At 37.6% G+C, this 22,004-nt stretch overlaps 2 protein-coding genes across 6 annotated transcripts in view; one reads left to right on the top strand and one right to left on the bottom strand.

The window, feature by feature from the left end:
* Nucleotides 1-26: 26 nt before the first annotated feature.
* Nucleotides 27-20,417, bottom strand: myh7ba (myosin, heavy chain 7B, cardiac muscle, beta a). 2 transcript variants are annotated; one of them, XM_058790666.1, is made up of 41 exons: nt 20,248-20,417; nt 19,874-19,977; nt 18,860-19,003; nt 17,396-17,552; nt 17,244-17,271; nt 16,898-16,994; nt 15,856-15,948; nt 15,642-15,705; nt 15,444-15,542; nt 15,259-15,362; nt 15,042-15,180; nt 14,836-14,954; nt 14,445-14,594; nt 14,184-14,354; nt 13,921-14,100; nt 13,557-13,689; nt 13,393-13,469; nt 12,928-13,015; nt 12,651-12,768; nt 9,721-9,844; nt 9,456-9,592; nt 7,011-7,266; nt 6,432-6,674; nt 6,164-6,340; nt 5,939-6,084; nt 5,775-5,865; nt 5,313-5,702; nt 4,198-4,324; nt 3,948-4,066; nt 3,654-3,850; nt 3,223-3,572; nt 2,993-3,117; nt 2,580-2,695; nt 2,252-2,444; nt 1,880-2,083; nt 1,651-1,776; nt 1,401-1,571; nt 1,200-1,304; nt 988-1,083; nt 758-904; nt 27-668 (listed from the first exon to the last, which is right to left on the bottom strand). In XM_058790666.1, the coding sequence occupies exons 1-41, from the start codon at nt 20,345-20,347 to the stop codon at nt 657-659; spliced, it is 5,817 nt and encodes a 1,938-aa protein (XP_058646649.1). In that variant the 5' UTR covers nt 20,348-20,417; the 3' UTR covers nt 27-656. The 2 variants fall into 2 exon arrangements, with proteins under 2 accessions (XP_058646649.1, XP_058646648.1); XM_058790665.1 differs by lacking the exons at nt 16,898-16,994; nt 18,860-19,003; nt 19,874-19,977; nt 20,248-20,417 and adding an exon at nt 16,039-16,059 and having other exon boundaries at nt 17,396-17,486.
* Nucleotides 19,027-22,004, top strand: part of LOC131548989 (ubiquitin carboxyl-terminal hydrolase CYLD-like) — a 36,652-nt gene continuing 33,674 nt past the window's right edge. For 2 of the 4 annotated variants that reach the window (XM_058790671.1, XM_058790670.1), the window contains exon 1: nt 19,088-19,388. The gene's annotated coding sequence lies outside the window, so the exon portion shown is untranslated. Of the gene's footprint in view, nt 19,389-22,004 lie in introns of all 4 variants that reach the window. The other 2 variants (XM_058790668.1, XM_058790669.1) reach the window with 2 other exon arrangements.

The following is a 22,004-nucleotide window of genomic DNA, read 5'->3' as shown; positions in this document are numbered from 1 at the left end:
TTTATGTAACGGCAATTTATATAATATAGTTCGAATATAGGTATGTTCGAATTTAGGTTTATTATACACTAAGAACAAAAACAATTTAAAGTGTTCTTAACCATTTTTGTCATTCAAGTCTCATTCTTTTGCATATGAAACTGACCTTTTTGGACATTTAAGACATGAAGCACCATCCTCAAGGAAGGCATTATTTATATAATTTTTCTTTCTTGTGATACATGCCTAATTTCTTTTAAAGTGTTTTAAACCTCTTTAAACAGAAATTATTAATATTTAAATTATGATTTAAGTGTTTAAAATCATGTACACTTAGGCGAACGTGAGATGAAGACTAGAGCACTTACATTCATTGCAAACACATACATTTTTAAACACTGCTTCTTTGTTGCCTGTATATATCCTGAAGAGGGTTTAAGGAGGGGCTGTGTTTTATCTTTGAAAGTTTAAAATCAAAGAGATGTCATAAAGTTGCAGTAGGCCTATACATTGGTACAAATAAAGACAACATGAAATAAAGATTTATATGATCTACATAAACATAAAAGAGTCATTATTTTTTATTTTGCTAATAGCTTTAGGCTCATTTTTAATTCAGTCTCACACAAAACTGTTGCAGCTGTGGGCTGTGATCCTATATGAGAGGGTCTTCCTCTTCACTCTGCAAGCTAAAATGGGTAAAAACAAAGCTGATTAATTAGTCATTATATAGAGTAAATTAAAAAAGTTTAAAATGCAATATTCAAGAGCTACATGCCTTAGGACTAGCCTTGCTACCCGGGTCTCTTGTCCGAGTACGTAGTTTATTCATTTGAGACTCCGCGATCTCGGCTCGCTCCTCAGCGTCGTCCAGCTCATGCTGGATCTTCTTGTACTTAGTCAAGTTGGTATTAGCTTGTTCCTCCTACATTACAATGAGCAGGAACCACCAGTGATGTTTTAAGTATACACGAGGGGTAGCATGTTAAGGTTTATTTGTAAACTCACCACCTCCTCTGCTTGTCTCTTGTAGGTCTTAACTTTGGCCTGCAGCTTGTCTATGAGCTCCTGTAGACGAGCCATGTTCTTCCTGTCCTCTTCAGTCTGTAGAAACAGCAGGTGGTGCCACAGGCTTTATTCTTCCAGAATAGTGCAGCTCTTGAAGCCATTGAAGCAAGAATCTAAACTGAATTTGTGCATCTCTCTGATGGAGTCTGTACCTGGTAGGTGAGCTCCTTGATCCTTCGCTCGTATTTGCTGACTCCCTTCTGGAATTCATTGCTTTTTTTCTGCTCAGATTCTAGCTCACTCTCCAGGTCTCTGACCTTAAGGAAAGCAAAGGTAGAAGTTTACTTTATATTACAACACCAGACACCGCCAAAAGTCAGTCATGTTTTTCATGCAGCAATATTTTAACTTACCCTGCTTTCCAGTTTCTGGATTTGTTTCTTGCCTCCTTTTAGAGCGATCTGCTCAGCCTCATCCAGACGCATCTGAAGATCTTTGATGGTCTGCTCCATGTTCTTCTTCATCCGTTCCAGGTGAGCGCTGGTGTCCTGCTCTTTCTTGAGCTCTTCTGCCATCATGGCAGTCTGCATGTTGAAACCTTCATATTAAATTTCCTAAACACAATATTTAGCAAAAAACATCCACTCTATCCAAGACACTCACATCAGTGATGGCCTTTTTGGCTTTTTCTTCTGCATTTCGGCACTCCTGCACAGCATCATCCACCTCACTAGACAACGTGGAGATATCGCGCTCCAACTTTTTCTTTTGATTAAGCAGTGACGTGTTCTGGGGAGGAAGAAAGAATTATGGAAAATGACTATTTATTATTTGTGGTCAATGCTCGGAAGAACTGCCTTCAGCAAAGACTGATGGAAAATCTGTCCATTACCTGGGTTTGCAGTAGGTTGACCCTCTCCGTGGTTTCCAGGAGCTCATACTCAGCCAGTTTGCGGGCGCGATCGTTCTGCTCCAGCTGGCTTCTGAGTTCTTCAACCTCAGCAGTCAGGAGGTTGTTTCTGCGTTCAGTAACGGCAACCTGTTCCTTCAGTTCTTCATTCTGGTGAATAGTCTCATCCAGCTCTATCTGAAGGTCCTTTTAATTTATATGACAGGGGGTTTTATGTTAGTTAGGGATGAGTTAGTGACTATTTGCTTAGGTCATTTTGCATACATATAATATGGAATTACTCCAAACCTGTGTTTTATTTCCCACAATTATGATGCAATAATTAAAATGTTTGTTATAATAAAAGCCATTTACCTTAATCTGTGTTTGCAGGTTGCGGACCATTTTTTGGGACTCGGTGGCCAAGCGATTTGCATGGTTCAGCTGAACCTCCATTTCATTCAGGTCGCCCTCCATCTTCTTCTTCAACCTAATGGCTTCATTACGGGATTTTGCTTCTGCATCCAGGGTGGCTTGCATGGACTCTATGGCACGCTGATGGTTACGGCTAGAGACGTTAAAGGTGGGTAAAGTAGTTAGGAAGCCTTGTAGTATAATCAACAATGGTTGTATAATGAAATGGAGTTATGGAAAATAATGGTTCAATCATCTTCGTCTTCATCACTCATTCAGTAGAACTCACCGAAGATTGTCGATTTCCTCATCTTTCTCAGCCAGCTTCCTGTCAATGTCTGCTTTGATCTGGTTGAGCTCCAGCTGTATATGTAGAGTCTTGCTCTCCTCATGCTCCAGAGTTCCCTGACACAAAAAATTATATATATGAGAATTTAATGAGAGAGTCCAAGTCTTTTCAAATCTGTTTTGGTGTGATATTATTCTACATGTTATGGGCTGGGTTTAACATGCACTATTTAACCTCACCTAAAAAAGACCTAACAGGAAATTTACCACTCTGTTTTTTTTAATGTCACAATAATAATCATGAAAATACTTCTCCTTTTGAAGAATAATTTCTGGTGTAACAATAATGTGACTGAGGTTTTTTATTTTTGGTTTTCAATTACAAACGTTTGCAGACACAAAGAAGATTCATACTTCAGCTTCCTCCAGGGCTGCCTGAATTTCAGTCTTATCCAGGTCTAAGCCCTTCTTGATCTTCTCAAGCTCATGAATGGTCTTGCTGCCCTGGCCTAGTTGGTCATTTAGGTCAGAAATCTCCTCTGTCAGAAACATGAAAGGTATTGATAAGTCACGTTTTGTGACTGATAATATGTTAATATTGTAGTTTCTTTCTCTACTCATAATCTATAAAGTTCAAAACATACCCTGTATATTTTTATTCTCCCATTTGATGCTCTCCAGATGGTCCAGAGCCTCCTCATAAGAGTTCTTGAGTTTAAACAGCTCTGTGCTCAGATTACGAGACTCTTTCTGTGAAGACTCCAGCTCAGACTGACACTCCTCATACTTCTGCTTCCATTCAGCCAGAATCTTGTCAAATTGCCTCTGCTTCTTATCCAGGGCAGCGGCGGCTGCATTAGAGCGCTCCAGATCTACTACGAGATCCTCAATCTCAGACTGCAGTCGATGTTTGGTCTTTTCTAGGGAGGAGCACTTTGCGTTTGATGCCTCGACTTGTTCCTCAGCCTCTTGGAGGCGGACGGCCAACTTCTTCCTGTCAATTTGTGGAATTTAATGATTCAGTTTTAGATCGAATGAAGCCAGTCATTATTTCCTGTCTAGTCCACACACTCACTTTGCTTCCTCAAGCTCCTCTGTCTTCTGTATGGCGTCTGTCTCATACTTGGTCCTCCATTGGGCGACTTCGGCATTGGCCTTGGACAGTGCACGCTGCAGCTCAGATTTGCCCTCTTGCTCTTCATCATACTGCTCCCTCAGCAGATCACAGTCATGCCTGGATGATTGCAGGGCATGAGCCAAGGCATTCTTTGACTGAAAGGAGCAGATGTCAAAGACAAATCAAAAGTAGAAATTGGTTCCACATAAAAGCAGGAACATGTTGAGCAGTGAGAAAAATAGTTTCTCTTACTTTGGTTTCTTCATCTAGCTGTTTCTTAAGCTCCTCAATGTTTTGGCTAAGGGAGTTTTTATTGCGCTGCAGTTGAGACACCAGAGCTTCATGCTCCTCCAGCTTTCTGCCCAGCTCAGCTGTATTATGGAAAAATGATGTAAACGTTTTTACAGTTAGTAAGGATATTAGATGTCTCAAACCAACGCATAAATGTCTCAGTGGTTCTTGTTAAGTATGGATTTGTTTAGTAGGTAGTTTGTTTGTATACCGCTTTCAGCCTGAGCCCGGGCACGCTGTATGTTGGTGTCGCTGAGTTGCCTTTGGAGCTCCTCCACTTTGGCTTTTGACTCGTTCATCTGGTCCTCATAGAGGCGACACGTTTTCTCAGTGGAAGCCTGTATTATTTTTTTATAAAATTAATACATTTGTATAATAAATGGATAATAAGACTTTTATGTTTTCAGCACCATTTTCTTGGAACAATCTGCAGTTATTTTATAGCAATCTGTCATTGTATTATAAAGTTTTTATTACTCTTGGCAAATTTTATTGTTAAATTTAAGGGATTTGAATCTTTTGATTTAAATTGTTGTATTTGATGGTTTCTTAAGCCTAAGTCATGTTACATTTATATAGGCCTATTTTTTAATTTTACAATAAGGATAAACTTGCTACATTCGATCACAGCATTTATTCATTTAGGTTAATGTTAATTCATATACTATTGGTTTTTGTTCATTTATGTTTGTTTATAATAGATTCAATGATGTTAATTTATACAACTTGAATTGTTTTATTTAAAAAAAAACTTGACCCTCTAACACTCACACTCTCTATTCTATTTTTATTTTTATTTAAAAATAAATTGACCCGCTATCACTAGCATTCTCTATTCTTTTTCTATTCTACCTACTTGTTTTCATTTTATTATATAAAAAGCTGCTATGTGTACTGCATTAGACTAACAGAGACTTGTCATAGCACTTACATATTATTGCTCTCTTATTGGTTTTGCTTGCTTCTATTGTCCTCATTTGTAAGTCATTCCTAAGTCGATATGGATAAAAGCATCTGCTAAATGACTAAATGCAAATGTATAAATGTTTGAGTATATTTAAAAATTTACATTAAGCCATATTAATAAAAGCAGTAAAAAATATTGTTTGTTGTAAATTCATCATACCCAGTAACCTTATTTTATAAAATAATTTGATTAAAAAAATAGTATATAGCCTACAAACTAAGAGCATTCAAATAACTAAAAAGATTTAAACCTGAGCTCAACTGAAATCATCCCATGATTTTTCAATGTTAAAGTCAAAGCTAAATTAATACTAGTTAAATTAGATCAGAATGTGGTGCAACATGGATCATATTTTCCACCTTGCTCTTTGCCAGCTGCTCTAAATTGGAGGTTAGGTCATCTGCCTCCATCTTGGCCTCACTTCTCTCCTTCTCCAACTTCTGTTTGACCCGCTGAAGGCTGTCAATTTGCTCACTCAGCTCAGCCACACTGTCTGCATGCTTTTTGCGCAGTGCGGCAGTCATAGCCTCGTGGTGCAATATGGCCTCCTCAAGGTCACGACGCAGTTTTAGAAAATCTGCCTCCCGTTTTTTATTCATCTCAATTTGAGCTGACGTGGCACCTCCGGCTTCCTCGAGACGCTCGCTGAGCTCTTCAAGCTCTTTGGATGCATCGCATCGCTGTTTCTCCATCTTCGCTCGGATGGAACGCTCTGCTTCCAGTTCCTCTTCGAGCTCCTCAATACGAGCCTTAAACACAATGAAAGAATGAATGAAAATGTTCCGATAGAGACACAAACTCAGAAATCCAGTTTGACTCACCTGCAATTCCTTGATCTTCTTTTGAAGCTGAATGATGAGCACTTGCTCATCTTCAATTTTCGAACTGATCTGGTTCATTTCAAAATCTTTCCTATAAAAAAAAAAAAAAGGCAGTATAAGAACAGAAATATTTTACAGCATCCTGTTATGTGATATTTTCTTACTTCTTTAGCTTTTCCTCTAATTGCTGCTTGTCATTTTCAAGGTCCACGACAGACTCCATGGCCAGCTTGAGATCGCCCTCCAGCTTGCGTTTGGCCCGTTCCAGGTCCATTCGCAATTTCTTCTCCTGTTCCAAGGACCCCTCCAACTAAAACATGGAATTATAGTGTATTACTGATTTCTGATTTATTCTTCTATTTGGAAATGTTAACATTTATCCAACTTACATCATCTACTTGCTGCTCCAACTTGGCTTTGGCCTTAGTCAGAGTGTTGACTTTGTCTTCCTCTGTCTGCAAGTCATCCAGCGTCTGCTGGTGACTCTCCTGTAGGGCCTTCTTCTCTTTAGTGAGCTTCAGAATAGTTTCATCCAAAGCTGCCATCTCTTCTATCAGATTCTTCACCTATGAAAAGGGACTTTAATTAGTTTAACAGACTTCACAGTGGCTCAACAACAAAGCTTGACCTTCATTTTCATCAACAGAATGGGCTCACCTTGTTTTCAGTGGCATGCTTTTCCTTCTCTACCTTGGCCAAGGTTATCTCCAGATCATCAATGTCCTTTTTCAACTCAGCGCACTCATCCTCCAGCTTGCGTTTTTTGGCAAGAACAGTAGCATTCATCTCCTCTTCGTCTTCCAGGCGTTCGGTCATCTCCTTCACTTTGGCTTCAAGGTGAATCTTGGTCTTGATGAACAGGTCACAACGGTCCTCTGCATCTGCCAGGTTATCCTGCTCCTGTTGAGCGATTAGAAAGTAAATTTAAGCAATTTAACACTTGAATATGTACAATTAATTTGATTCTTTTTGCACTATTTCATAATTTATTATGAAAACAATACAATTTTAGATCATTTAGATCATGGATCATGTCAACATTGGTGCCTTGGAGAAGAATAATTTTATACTTTTATGCATTCAGCTATTTTTTTTAAATAAATTTATCCTGCACTTTAGTCTTTTTGCCAAACTGCAAACTGTATGAAACTGTACAAAATGTCCTGCTGTAACACAATAAAATGTGAAAATGTGTGTTGGTTGTGTGCAAACAGCACGATTGCCATTGATACTCACTGCCTGAAGCTGCAGGGAAACGTCATTCTTCTCTTGGATCAGGCTGACCTGTTTCTCTTCCAGTTCCTTACGTTTGGACTCTGATTTCTCTAGTGCCTCCTTTAGCTTCAGGAACTCCTCTTTTAGAGCGGCCAGCTCTTTTTCCGTGGCGGCGCTCCTCAGCAGGGGCTTGATTTTGAAGAAAAGTTTCATCCACGGCCAGTTCTTCACGATGTTGAAGGCCCGGATATTCCACTGGATGATCATAAGAGCCTCCCTAATGACAAGAGGCAGGTATAATCAGGTATAGGTATAGTCTCTTTAAGGCATGTCAGTGCACTTGGTGGCCATCTTGGTGATATAATTATAGCTCCTATATAGATGAATGTGAAAAGATCTAAAATTATTAGTGTTAAGTTTTACATTTTTGTTTCTTTATTTCTAAACTATACTAAAATACTGTATTTTTCTGCCTGGTCCAGTTACATCACGTGATTGGCTCTATAAATTGAAAGGTCGGCTTCCATTCTTACAGCCGCTATATTGAGTGGCTTTGGGTTATTGCAACACGAATATTTTTGCAATCATATCATTCATCCATACTTAGACTATAAAAAAATTGTGTTAACCACATGAACCCACAAACTATTAATGCATCAATGTTGTTTTAGTATTATTTTATACTTTTATAGTATTTATTAATATTTTGAATTAGCGTTTATTTTTATATTTTCAGTTTTCATTTTAATTTTAAGATTTTCTAAGTATTTTGTTGTGCTTTTTATGTCATTTTTTTATATTATTTTAATAATCCTATTTTAATATATTTTTAATATTTCTAATTAGCTTTGCTATAATTTCAGTTTTGAACTAAAACTTATTTTCATTCAGTGAGTTGCCAAGCTAGTTTTGCTAATGTTCTAATATTTATATATTTTTTCTTGTTATTTGAACCTTATTTCAGTTAGTGAAATTGATTTTAATAGTTTTAGTCAACAACAACAACAACACTGATCATGGGAAGACTGTGTCACCCCCATATGACCCACTGGCTTACGTCCATGAATGCATGAAACGAGGCTCATTTTAGTTAGTCTATTACTGGGGCGACTTTCAGATGTCATGCACTTGCTTTCACAGTACTGTGGTTATATGTTAGCAGATGACGGCAGAGAATTCGGTCTGATCAAATAGCTGCCATGCATCTGCTCCAGGCCACCCAAAAGGTGAAGCGTCTAATATTTATTTAGAAACTGAGGCCTTCTGTGAACCAGCGGCTTTAATCCTTTGCCAGTCTGCAGATATGCTTTCAATGTGGTCCTTTAGAGGAACAGGCGCCTTGTCAAAACAGGCCTTTGAGCAGGGAGCTGGCCTGTATTTTTAGTGGGGAGTGGGGTGAGCAGCTGTCATGTGACCCACTGGGCTTCTGGGCTTTAAAGACACCGTCTGCATTGTCTAATAAGGGGAAGGGTGGAGGTTATAAATATGGGCATGGAGAACCTCGCGTTTCACAGAGAGTGTCGGAGCATATGAAGGGTCTCGACCACACATGCACACATGGACAAATGCATGTCTGAAGACACACGCCTCACACACTCCATCCACATGGCCCCAAAATACCTCTCATATGTTGAGGGTTGAGAGATATCATGTGACAACAGCTTGTTGCTACATTTTTTAGAAGTAAACCTGTTGGATATCAGTATAGTTTGTGAATATTTGTGTGGGACGGCATCAAGAAGATGGAGAATATAAGCATATAGAAGCCTTTTTCTCCATTCAAGTGGGTTGAAACCATGTAAGAGCTATTAGTAGGGTAAAGCTGTGTTCACATTTATGGTTGTTTGGTGAATTGTCATAGTCAACATCGAGTAATTTCAATAGGAATCCACATGACCAGGAATTTCGTGGCAGGGCAAAAGATTTCCTATATGCAGATTTCGCAATATTTTCGCAAGTTGGTCATGTGAATTCATTGCATTGACCAACAGAAAGATGCTTGGTCTGAAAGTAACGTCTGTGTGAGATGTGCTTCAGACCTTTTTGCTCGTGAAATTTTGCCAATGTGACTGAACCTTAAGTCTGAATATGTAACTTCATATTTTATATTCAGAAAACCTTTAAATTTTTAACTTTTGCCAATTAAACCACACTTAAAATATATAGATTTCTTTACATTTTGCATTAAATAGGACAAGTGACATCTTTAAACAAATTATGCTTTTTTTCAGGAATAACTCAGTGTCAAAGTAATTTTTGGGGGGTGGATGTTCCACTAACTATCTGAAAGACATTTTTTGTGAAATATCTTTCTTTAAAATAAGTGGAACCTGGTTGGAAATGTTATCTAATGCAATTATTTGTATTAATTTTTAAGTGTGACTTAAATATCAAAATATGCTTGGGGGCCACTGTAATTGAATCTTAGAAACCTTTTTTTTTTTTTTGCATAGAATTATGTATTACTTCCTCTCCATCATCTTCGTCAGCTCCATCCTCATGATCTTGCCACGGCTGGAGGCCTGCAGTAGAGTGAGAGCTTTAGCCAGACACTCGTCCCTCATCTCCTCCAGGTGTCCCAGCAGACCAGCTTTAAAGAACACCTGTAATGCAGAGACACAGACGGTTTGATTTAGCCCATTTTGTCTTGTGTACAGAGTTAACCTGTTATTGATGTCCCATTGCTTGAGGCTGAAAGCAACAAGCTTTTACTGGCTGAAGTCTGACTTGCCTTAGTATGTCCAAATCTATACTGATTATGGTCGATATCCAGTGAAGCCAGAAGTTTCTCTGCAGCCTTCCTGCTGTCAACAAACTTGTCATCAGGGATTGCATGAGGATTCAGAATGCGATACCTGTGAAAAGGAGTAATATAGACATCCTCGTGGTTTATTTTTATTCACTATTTTTTATCATTATTATCTGCAAACATAGTTGTTCCAGATTTAACTGATGTGCAGAAATTTGTACTATTATGTAACAACTGGCTTATCATCAAGCTGACTTCTCACAAACCACTGAAGGCTAAAGATGAATTGAGCAAATGTATTATGTTGAAATACTCAAAATGTCACAGTTTAATGTGAATAAACAGCTTTAAGTCAGTCATTAATACATTAATTTCCATAAAATATGTAGACACTTGTGGCTCTGATGTTTTCAGAAAATTTCAGAAATAATTTAATCAAATAATCAAACATAAATAATTTGTTTAAACAATATGATCCAAATTTTGGCCCCACCAAAGTGTGGTACAAGATTTTGAGAAAACTTTTTGGAAACAATTATTTTTTTTCAATTGCATTTAGTGCCACTAGCACCCCAGAAATAACACAGTTTAACTTGTAACACAGGGAAATTATACTTTCTAAAAGTAAAGGAATGTCAAGATTTCATTGTACAACCCGAATTCCGGAAATGTTGGGACATTTTTTAAAATTTGAATAAAATTAAAACTAAAATTAAAACATCTTCTCTTGGATCAGGCTGACCTGTTTCTCTTCCAGTTCCTTACGTTTGGACTCTGATTTCTCTAGTGCCTCCTTTAGCTTCAGGAACTCCTCTTTTAGAGCGGCCAGCTCTTTTTCTGTGGCGGCGCTCCTAAATTTAAACTAAATGTTTAAACTGAGAAATTTTACAATTTTATGCACAAAATGAGCTCATTTCAAATTTGATGCCTGCTACAGGTCTCAAAATAGTTGGGACGGAGGCATGTTTACCATGGTGTAGCATCTTCTCTTCTTTTCAAAACAGTTTGAAGACGTCTGAGCATCAAGGTTATGAGTTTCTGGAGTTTTGGTGTTGGAATTTGGTCCCATTCTTGCCTGTTATAGGTTTCCATCTGCTGAAGAGTTTGTGGTCGTCTTTGACGTATTTTTCGTTTAATGATGCACCAAATGTTCTCTATAGGTGAAAGATCTGGACTGCAGACAGGCCAATTCAGCACCTGGACTCTTCTATTATGAAGCCATGCTGTTGTAATAGCTGCAGTATGTGGTTTTGCATTGTCCTGCTGAAACACCTTCCCTGAAATAGATGTCATCTGGAGGGGAGCATATGTTGCTCTAAAACCTTTATATTCCTTTCAGCATTCATAGTGCCGTCCAAAACATGCAAGCTGCCCATACCGTATGCACTTATGCACCCCCATACCATCAGAGATGCTGGCTTTTGAACTGAACGCTAATAACACGCTGGAAGGTCTCCCTCCTCTTTAGCACGGAGGACACGGCGTCCTGTGATTTACAACAAGAATGTCAAATTTGGACTCGTCTGACCATAGAACACTTTTCCACTTTGAAACAGTCCATTTTAAATGAGCCTTGGCCCACAGGACATGAAGGCGCTTCTGGACCATGTTCACATATGGCTTCCTTTTTGCATGATAGAGCTTTAGTTGGCATCTGCAGATGGCATGGCAGATTGTGTTTACCGACAGTGGTTTCTGGAAGTATTCCTGGGCCCATTTAGTAATGTCAATGACAGAATCATGCCGATGATGATGATGCCGACTGTTATCGTGGATAGCACACTATCCTCGAAATCTCAAATTAATAATATCACACGAACTGCATACTTCCACTTGCGTAATATTAACCGTCTCCGTCCCTTTCTCTCAACCAATAATACAGCAGTTCTTGTTCACGCACTAGTCACTTCACTTATAGACTACTGTAATGCCCTTCTCACTGGTGTTCCCTCTAAATTGCTACATAAGCTCCAGTTGGTTAAAAATTCTGCAGCTCGTGTTCTTTCTAGAATACCTTCTACTGAGCACATTTCTCCAGTTCTTCAGCAATTGCACTGGCTTCCAGTAAAGTATCGAGCTGAATTCAAGATCTTGCTACTTACTTACAAGGCACTTCATAATCTTGCACCCCAATACCTTACTCAACTTCTTCATGTTTACACCCCTTCACGTGGTCTCAGATCTTCATCTTTAATTTCTCTTGTGGTACCTCGGATTCGACTAACTACCATGGGTGCCAGATTTTTTAGCTATGCTGCCCCCCACCTATGGAACACCCTTCCCCTTGATGTATGCAGTAGCGATTGCCTGCTGACTTTTAAAATGCGTCTTAAGACATATCTTTTAATACAGCCTTTTTTATAATATGTTTTATTGAGTGTTTGTTTTGTGTGTTTGTCTTGTGTAGTAATTTGTATTTTTATTTTTATCTTTGCTTGCTTGTAAGGTGACCTTGGGTGTTTTGAAAGGCACCATTAAATAAAATGCCCAGCTTTACTCTAAGACATCCCTTTTATAGCTAATCATGTTACAGAGCTGATGTCAATTAACTTAATTAGTTGCTAGATGTTCTCCCAGCTGAATCTTTTCTAAATTTTGTGCTTTTTCAACCCTTTGTTGCCCCCGTGCCAACTTTGTTGAGACATGTAGCAGGTATCAACTTTGAAATGGGCTCATTTAGTGGATAAAAGTGTAAAATTTCTTCATTTATACATTTATTTTGTTCTCTATGTTCTATTGTGAATAAAATATTGTCTCATGTAATTTGAAAGTCTTTTAGTTTTCATTTTATTCAAATTTCAATTTATTCAAAAAAACGTCCCAACATTTCCGGGAATTCAGGCTGTAGTTCATTGTGCATTTTTTGATGTTCTCAAGAGTACACAAGATGTGTCAATAGTAGCTCTTCTTACCGTTGTTTGAACTCGGCATAAAGAATTCTGTTAGGAAATCCCTTCCTGCAAATGCGAATGCCCTCCAGGACTCCGTTACAGCGCAACTGGTGCAGCACCAGGTAAGCATCCATGATACCTGCAAAAAGATGAAAATGTTTCAGTTAGACATTTGCCCTGAGGTTTTGCAACTTCCCTTTTTTTGCAAGTTTGAAAGATTCTCTTTCAGGTTGTTTCAGTGTAAAACTAAGCTGTGAAATTGTTTGATGCTCAAAAATAGTGATTTTGGTTACAACACCTGGTGTTTTGGTCTCATTGGGGATAATGCAGCGCACAAAATGGGGCTGAGTGCTCCGCAAGTTTGTCATCAGCTTGTTGAGATTCTCCTGCAGTTGGAGAAACAGAAACGGTCATAAACTCCTCTAAGTCCTGTTGTACAGAAGTTCTTAACCTTTTACACAGCACAAAGCAAATGCAATCAATAATAACATATGCAAAAGTGTCCTTCTCCAAAACATTGTCAGATGTGTTATTAAGACTTACCCTGAGTTGTTGATGCTCTTTGTGGAAACAGATAGAACAGGAGCCAGCACAGACTTAAAGTGATGTTCATGTGTCATTTCTCTAAACATCACTGCAAGTCTTAACTGCCTCCCTCTCAGTACTGAAGAGTTTTGATTTTCTTGTTTTAATGACCATGAATATCTGACCATCTGTTGTTACTAACTAATTTGCACCAAGTAATGTCTGGTCATATTCCTACCTTGTGTAGCTGTGACACTGTCTGGAAGGAAGCAGCCTTTTTCCTCTTTTCCTTGCCGCCTGTTTTTGTGTCAGAGGCTAAAAGGTAAACGTTGTATTTAGGAGTATTTTATGGTTTAGAAGAGAATTGTGGCATATTTCAGGTAGACTGTGGGGTATATTTACCTGAGTCAGAGCTAACATATTTCTCATATAGACTGCCCAGAAGCTTGTTGGCTGATTTCTGGAAACAAGCTACCACCGTTTCATTCAGGGGGTCTTTGTTTTTGTCTAACCAACCAATAATATTATATGGCACCTGAAATTCAGATAAAAAAATTTAATATCTACATTTTAGAGGTCACTTTCCAGCTTTCCAGAATGGAAGACCAGCTTAAACCAGAAAACTGACTGGCTTAAGTTGTTTTCCGGTACAAAAAGCACCAAGAATAATCTAAAATTCATCATAAATACTAATATCAAGTGCTGCCTGAGTGACTTTTAAATTTAGTCTTATTGGAGCTATTGGTAGAAATTGGTAGAAACTCACCACTCCTGCATAGTGCACTAGCTCAAAATGAGCCTCAAACTTTCTCTTCTTGTCAGGCCTTGGCTTTTGGAAATTGGCAGATTTGCCAAGGTGATTGTCAAACAGCTTTGCCTTGAAGCTGTTGTCGGTAGCTTTAGGGAACATGCACTCCTCTTCAAGGATGGACATGATTCCTAAGGGCTAACAAAGAGAAAACAGCTCAGAAGGCATATTTTGAATTGTTACTGTATTCATCTCTTTGTTTTAAGTACAATAAAAAAAACCTTTTCAATGAGGTCAATGCAGGCCTGGAGGTCAAGCCCAAAGTCGATAAAGGTCCACTCAATGCCCTCCCTTTTGTACTCCTCTTGTTCCAGGATGAACATGTGGTGGTTGAAAAACTGTTGCAGTTTCTCATTGGTGAAGTTGATGCAGAGCTGCTCGAAGCTGTTGAGCTGTTGAGAGAATCCACATGACAGATGCACAAGTGTGAATGCCGACGGAAATCTAGATAAGTGCGGTGTGGAATTTCGAGAGTCACTCACCTCAAAGACCTCAAAGCCGGCAATGTCCAGCACTCCGATAAAGAACTGGCGTGGCAGAACGGTGTAGAGCGTCCTATTTATACGCCCCACCAACCACTTGAACATGCGGTCATAAGTGGCTTTGGCCAGAGCTCCCACGGCATAGTTAACCTGGTGGAGCCACACAATGTGTGTGGAGCACATGAAGATCACAGCTGTCACTCACATGGATTGCAACAGTTGCCTGGATACCAGGCTGATTTGTCAGGCGGCTTTATTCCTTGTATCTTAGTAGATCAACAGTAAATGTCAGTGGTTTCAACATGCGTTATTATTGCCATAGCAAAATAATTCTGTTTTTGTAGCTATAGACATGGATCCAGCGAGGACAGATTTTGGGAACACTTCTCACCTGTTCGACATTCTGTCCTTTAACCACATACTCGTTGCCCACCTTCACTCTAGGGTGCAGAAGACCCTTTATGAGGTCTGCTGAGCTAACACCCATCAGATAGGAGGCCTTATCAACACCTGGAAAGATTATTTCATTGAAGCTTTGGACCATCTTTAACTGTAATACTGTAATAATGACTAACTAGATTCTAGATTTACACTCACTTTCAGTGCCATCGGCCTCTGCCTGCTCTTCCCTCTGCTTCTGTTTGAATTTCATGTTCCCGAAGTGCATGATGGCCCCTACTATTTTATAGCAGCCATACTTTTCTTCTGGAGTGAAGCCAAGGATATCCATGGCATGCTGGATGGGCAAGAGAATGATTTTGTAGGGGGTTTTTTTCATTTGGTTTTAGAGGTGATGAGAGATTTTAAAGCTTACATCAGTAGCCATAAGCTCCTGCCCGTCATCCATATTCTCTACCATTGTCACTCCTTGGGAGCAAAAATGGTAGTCATAGGGGTTTGAAGAGACCAGAAGCATGTCTGAAATCCACAAGTAAAGAATAAATGTATTAATAATATGGCAATTAAATATTGTATTTGTAATTGTAGCATTTATCTTACCAAGAAGTTCAGGCTTCTTTTGTGACATGATCTGGTAGTAGATGTGGTAACTACGCTCTCCAGGCTGCTGAAATATCACTCTGGATTTTTCCAGAAGATCTTGAGAAATAATTTGAAAAATCACTGCACTGTCAGTTTTTACATTTTGGAATGACATCAACTGGAGGGCCATCATCACTCTTTGAATCATTTACTTACATATATCAATGTCAGCGGAAGCCAGTTTCCCCGTTGGTCCAAAATGGATCCTGATGAACTTACCCTATAGAGGGATATAAGGAAATAAGCCATGGTTGAATCAACAATGCTTGATAGTTTAATTTTACAGCATGGTAACAGGTCTTTACTTGTAAGTAAATGGAATTTAGACTCAAAAACTACAACTTTGGTCTATATAGTGTCAAATACTCACAAAACGGGACGAGTTGTCGTTCCTCAATGTCTTGGCATTTCCAAAAGCCTCCATTGCAGGATTGGCTTCAATAATCTGGTCTTCTAAAGTACCCTGAGAAACATAATTTTATAACTGATATGTTTCTGAGCTTTATTTGTTGCAGTTTATGCAGTATGTCCCCACGTGTGAATATATACTCACCCCTGTTTTAGTGGTAGGGGCCTTAAAACATAGAACAACAACAAATTAAAATTGATGTTTTGAAAAAGAGCACATATTTCTCATCTTCTGTTATTATATTTTATTGTTTATATTTCATTCTACATTAACAGCCTGGTTATTTAATGTGAATGCAATATAATGCATTTTGTTGTTTTACAAGTTTAAAAAAAGTATTATACTATGCTAGTCAACAATCTGTCATCAAAAGACTTAAAATATAGATTAAAAAATAACATATTATAACTGAAAATGCTAATTCATAGATAAACATGGATTAAGAATGAAAAATGGGGTAAAAAATTTGTTAGCTCATATCAAATACATCAAAGTATTTAACAATCACACCCTATTATAATCAGAGAAAAATGATTCTGTGAATAATGGATTTAAAAATGAAGACAAAAAGCTGAAATCAAGGAAACTGAAAGAAGTTGGGCCTGCTTCAGAAAAAAAGGAAAGCTTAAATGTTAATCACAAATTTTTTTTCACAGAAAAACTTCAAGAACAAGGAAGAAAAATGCAGGAGATGATGTGCTGGGGTTAAGCTATAGAAGACACATGGAGTCAGGTTCACCCCACAAAAACATTGGGAAAATTAGCCAAAAGATATATGCAAATGGAAGGGATAGTCAAACCTCAGTCTGGATGTCCATAACAGTTAACTTTGTCACAATACATAGTAGTAATTTCACTGTAAAAATGCGCCGGACACCTAGATGAGGAGCGACTTCAAAATGAAATGACAAACACTTGCCAGCATGAGAGGTAAAAAAAAAAAAGCTGATCGAAAAAGAAGAGGGAGATGATTTGAGGGAAACCGAGAGAGCTTGTGTCTTACTCCTTTTTTAGTCGGTGCCTCACCCAGAGCCGCTACTATGGCAAAATACTGAATTACACGTTTCGTGTTTACTGTTTTGCCAGCACCAGATTCTCCGCTATGAGTATCAAGAAATGATTGAATGATAAGACATTTGAAAAATAAAAAAGATAGAAAAATACCACAGCAAAGAACATTACAAAAAAAAAACAACAACAATGCAACAAAATGTTCTATAAAGAAACAAAAATCAAAAGTTGGACATGTAATCTGAAAAATTACATTCTCAGTGACTGAATATTTTTCCACACTGAAAATGTCTCTCATCACAGCAATACAGAATGTGTGCAGGTATGTCAAAACTTACGTGATTAGCATGGACTGATTCTCACGATCTGTGGGGGTAAACAATAACACATTTCTTTCAGGTCATAAAAGACCTTTCTGAAGTGTGAAATTATCCCTCCTGTAAGTTACTGTAGAGGGCAGAGACAAACTATCCTTTAATGTAATACTTACTGCGCAACATGTCATTGTAGGCATTGTCAGCGATGGAATAGATGTGAGGTGGAACCTCGGAGCGACGTTTGCCTTTGTAGGCAGCCACTACAGGGGCCGTGTAGACGGGAAGCCATTTATATGGGTTCACGGTCACACAGAAGAGTCCAGAATATGTCTGCCATGAGAAGATTTGACAAAATTAATCTCAGGTATCGTATCCAGTCAGGATAAATTACACAATTCTTCAGGCCAGAGGACTTCAACCTTTTTCAAGCCTCGGTGGATATAGAGATGAAGCAGAGGGTTGAATTTTAAGCCTGGCCAATAATAACAAGTACTAATGGATATACATAATTTGATATGATGCTTAAATTATAAAGCCAAAAAATATTCACTGGTCATATGTACAAAATCTGTACTCTTATTTCTGTTTGATTGGTAATGACATTTCTAGCCGAATTTTGGCTTCAGCTTGATTAAAATTAACTTAATATTGTATATGTGTGTGTGTATATATATATATATATATATATATATATATACATATATATACACACACACATATTTGTATGATTGCTCCTTGTATGAGGATTTGCGTAAGAAATACTTCGGTGATCTTGTTCTTGTTGGTGTGTTTGTGATTCGGGGTATGCATGGAGATTGGCATTGTTTATATAACATTGAATGAAGAAAAGATTATCTGCCATGTCATTATGATTTTGTGGAACTATGGGCCGAGAGGCCATGTATTGACTGAAACTGAAACTACACACACACAGGTTTGTTTAAAATCCAAACTAATCATAACCAAATAATAATTTGCAAATGCCCTGCAGAATCGCCACAGATCTCCAGGGTTAAAGACCACTACATTAACTTTCTTTCTCATAATGCGTCTTTTATATTATGAAATATAACTATTTTATGAGGCGGTGTTTTCACGTAAATTGGTACAATTTGGTTCATACAAAAATTTAACATTTTCAGAATAAAGCAAGAAGGTCCACCCTTCAACATAACCATCAGTGGGGTGCAAGCTGATCGTACAAAAACACATGAATGAGATTGTAAAAAATTAGACGAATTAGCCACTAATTTGCCATAACACTTACAAATTGCCATTTGAGTGTGCTGTTATATCTCAAAATGTGACTTTTTCCTATGCTAATTTTGCTGTTTACTTTGCACTATCATATTTAAGTTTTTCCACATATACAAAGTTAAGGAATACATAACTTCCCTTAGATGACTTTATGAAGTACTTTGACTGTGGCAGTTGTAAAGGACATGCCTCTAGGGAATTCACTTGTATTTGTCCCCTGGCAAAAGCAAGTGTTAAATTCATTACAGTGACTGTAAAGTTCTATGAATAGTGCCACCCCTCTATGTTTAATGCCCCGGTCAAGTTATTTGTGGCATCAAAGATTAGTGAGAAAGGGCAGATCTTTTCTTTGCTTTGAGTTGTGATGTGATGGTACCAACATAGATCATCCAACTGCTGTAGCGCCTCCGCAGATTATAGAGCACCGAAGCCTCATTCAGGTGTGTGAGCATGGCCATGTCCTCTATCATGTCAAACTTCGGAGGGTTCATCTGTTGAATGTCATCCTCCTTCACAGTTAAACACTGCAGGATTTAAGCAGGGTTATAGATAACATGGGACAGGAAAAGAATTAATATGATCCATTATTAAGGGAATATTTGATTCTTACTGGTTAATTACGCACTGAGCTGTCAAATACTTGTTATATTATTTTTAAATGACCGCTAAACTGGATCAGTGTGTAGCTCATGTCAACAAACCACTTTACGTTCATAGCACTAGCGCGCTTAAAAATAATTAGTGGCGCCATCTGGCGACTGACAACGGTTACTACTATCGCTTGTGATGACAAATAGCCTCAGCAGAAGATGTAAAAGTGTGCAAATGTATTAAACGTGGTAAAGTGAATAAATGGCTGGAAGCCCAGAAAGAAAGAAAAAAACTATTGACCAGAAGAACATCGAACCGGTAGGATACAGAGTGGACGATGAAAAGTTCAAATAGAGAAAGCTAACGTTACATTGATAGTTAGGCTAACTATAGTCCTTTTAAAAAATAGCTAGCTTGGATTGGAGATTAATACTAGCCTACTACTAGGCTACTACTACTAAAGCCAATAATTAAATGTTACGCAGTGTTCGTGTTTTACATTGTTTTTCTTAGCTATTTGAAAAGCTTTAAACTAATTTAGCCTACATGTAAAATAGTTTAAACTCAAAACAATATTTCATGTTCGTTTATTTATTAATTAAAGTAGCCTACCGCCATTATGACAATTGCAAAATCATTATTACAATTTAATTTCATTAATTGAGATCTAAACCATTCACAAGCACTATTCTCCTGTTAATGAAGCAACAGTTTGTTTATATTGCCATATCTACAAATCGTTAAATTCGGATGTCCTTATATTGTTTTGACACGATAAATTCAATTTCACTAAAAAGTGTTACCTTGCCGTCCTTGGTCTCAACGATGACTTTGTCACCATCAATCTCCCTGATTTCCACCGCAATGTACGCGTCCTTTTCATCTGCTATCCAAGCGCGTTTCTTTCCTGCGCACAAGGGAGGCTGTCAGTGATCAATATCCAGGCTCCGACAAAGTTTTTCGTTGGTTTGTTTGTTAGAAATCCAATCATTCAATGCCAGATTTATCTCAATATGCCCTTTTCAACATTACAAGTTAAGAACCTAACATGCAATTACGAACACCAAAAAGCCGCCGCGTAAACAAGATGGCAAGTAGGCTATTTGAAAGAGAATCGAAGTGTTTGTATCCGCCGTAAAACATTTGTTGAAGTCAGTTGAAAATGTATCTCATGTACCATCAAACGCCACAGTTTGCGCTGCCAGCAGCTCCAGGTCGGATTTGCGCAGAAACGGAGCAGCTTCTCCAAACTCTTTCATATCCAACAATCTCGACATGATGATAAATCCACTGCTCCCTTACTTACTGAAGGCAAAACTTTCCAGATAACCTTAAAAGAAGACAAAGATTTTAGTTTACACTCCAAAATTAAATAATAATAATAAAAAAAAAAAAATCAAATTAAAAAAATGATATTATGTTGACAAAAATACACACAAACTTGTAAACATTGCAGGAATAATCACAATTACTATGTTTAAATGTATATTCCAGGAGGTAAGTTATGTTATAGCTATAAAACAAAGCATTTCATTATTGACAGAATATTAGATTTTAGTTTTAAGAAACTGTTTTGATGGCATTTTATGATTTATGTTATTATTGTAGCATTATAAACAAATGATCAAGCAAATTAAATTAGTTAATGTGTCCAGTCATAATTTGCTAACTGACCTTAACACGGACTGAATGGGTGGAGTGGGCAAACTCCTTTTATCATCTCCTCCAAGGTCACGGTCACAAAAATTATCATGTGTCACCTCCTCCAGAGCCTATTGGTGCTTACTGTGTGTCCAAACTGACACAAAAGGGCAAGCCGCATTTTTATCTTAACACAAACCCAAGCTTAGTTATTTTTATAGCAGGATTATATTTTGGAGGGCACTGATTGTGATTGTGTGATAGTCTAGTTTTGTTTTTTTGTTTAGTTTTTTTTTTTTGAACAAAAATGTAGTTACATTTAAATTTTCTTCAGTCAGTATTACAGAAATTGATTTTAAATAATCATTTTTTTCTGCTTTTTGAAGAAAAAAGAAAAAACAGCAATAAAAACAAATATATTAACAACAATTAAAAATATATTTTGAGATGTTTTGGTAAGTGGGAATGCAAATGTTATTTTTATTTTTCATCATTGACCATTAAATGTTCTACAGATTTCATGTTTTTAACTTACATTTTAATTAAATTTCTCGCTTCAAAATTAATACCTGTTATGTGAAAATTATGAAATCAATTATTGAGTTACTTTTTCTTTGAACACTGTCGTTTTTATTCTATTTCTATTTTGTTTCTGTCATTTCTATTCTATTTCTATTTTCTATCTGTCATTTCGATTCTGTTTCTATTTTCTTAAAAAATATCAAACTGATTTCAAAATGATGTTTAGCGATAATGGTGGCATGATCAGATCTGCTGTAACCATAACAAATGTGTGCAATTATGCATCAACTTAAAAGTTTTTAATGCATGCAGTAATAATTAAGAATGAACATGTTTCTCCTTAAAGTTAGTTATTTTTTTTAGGAGTTATATTTTGATTTCAACTCAACAATCATCTAAGCAGTTTTGGTCACTGTAAATTCCACGTGGTCCCTGCTTGGATAAAGGTTACAGAGATCCACTCAGCGGCAACAAGCAACTCCCTTAACGTTAGCTCTTTAACATCTCTTCAATAACTCGTCAACAATTCTCTCCTCAACATACAGTACAAGTATTAGGTGAACATAATGGCCATGTGTTCGGTCTTCTCCCTTACTCTAATTGCTTGTTTGCGGAATCCTTTGTTGTAAACGCCAGCGGAGGGAGGCATTGTGTGTGTGTGGCCACAGTAAATGCATCCCTAGACGAAATTACTGAAGGGTCCCTTGTGCTTGACATGATATGGGATGCTAAAAATACATGCCAATATAAGCCAAGATCCACTGCCCTTAA

Source organism: Onychostoma macrolepis, chromosome 11, assembly GCF_012432095.1.
Source record: "Onychostoma macrolepis isolate SWU-2019 chromosome 11, ASM1243209v1, whole genome shotgun sequence".
Lineage (NCBI taxonomy): Eukaryota > Metazoa > Chordata > Actinopteri > Cypriniformes > Cyprinidae > Onychostoma > Onychostoma macrolepis.
The sequence above is the reverse complement of the archived record's forward strand: the minus strand, read 5'-3'. Positions and strand labels throughout refer to the sequence as shown.

Bases quoted from the DNA above. Each gene is read 5' to 3' on its own strand.
- myh7ba (XM_058790666.1), bottom strand. From the start codon at position 20,347: ATGTCGAGATTGTTGGATATGAAAGAGTTTGGAGAAGCTGCTCCGTTT. The intron at 1,572-1,650 runs GTGAGTGTCTTG...TTCAACATGCAG, and splicing joins CCAAAAAGGCCATCACTGAT to ACTGCCATGATGGCAGAAGA. The intron at 905-987 runs GTGAGTTTACAA...ATTGTAATGTAG, and splicing joins AGAGACAAGCAGAGGAGGTG to GAGGAACAAGCTAATACCAA.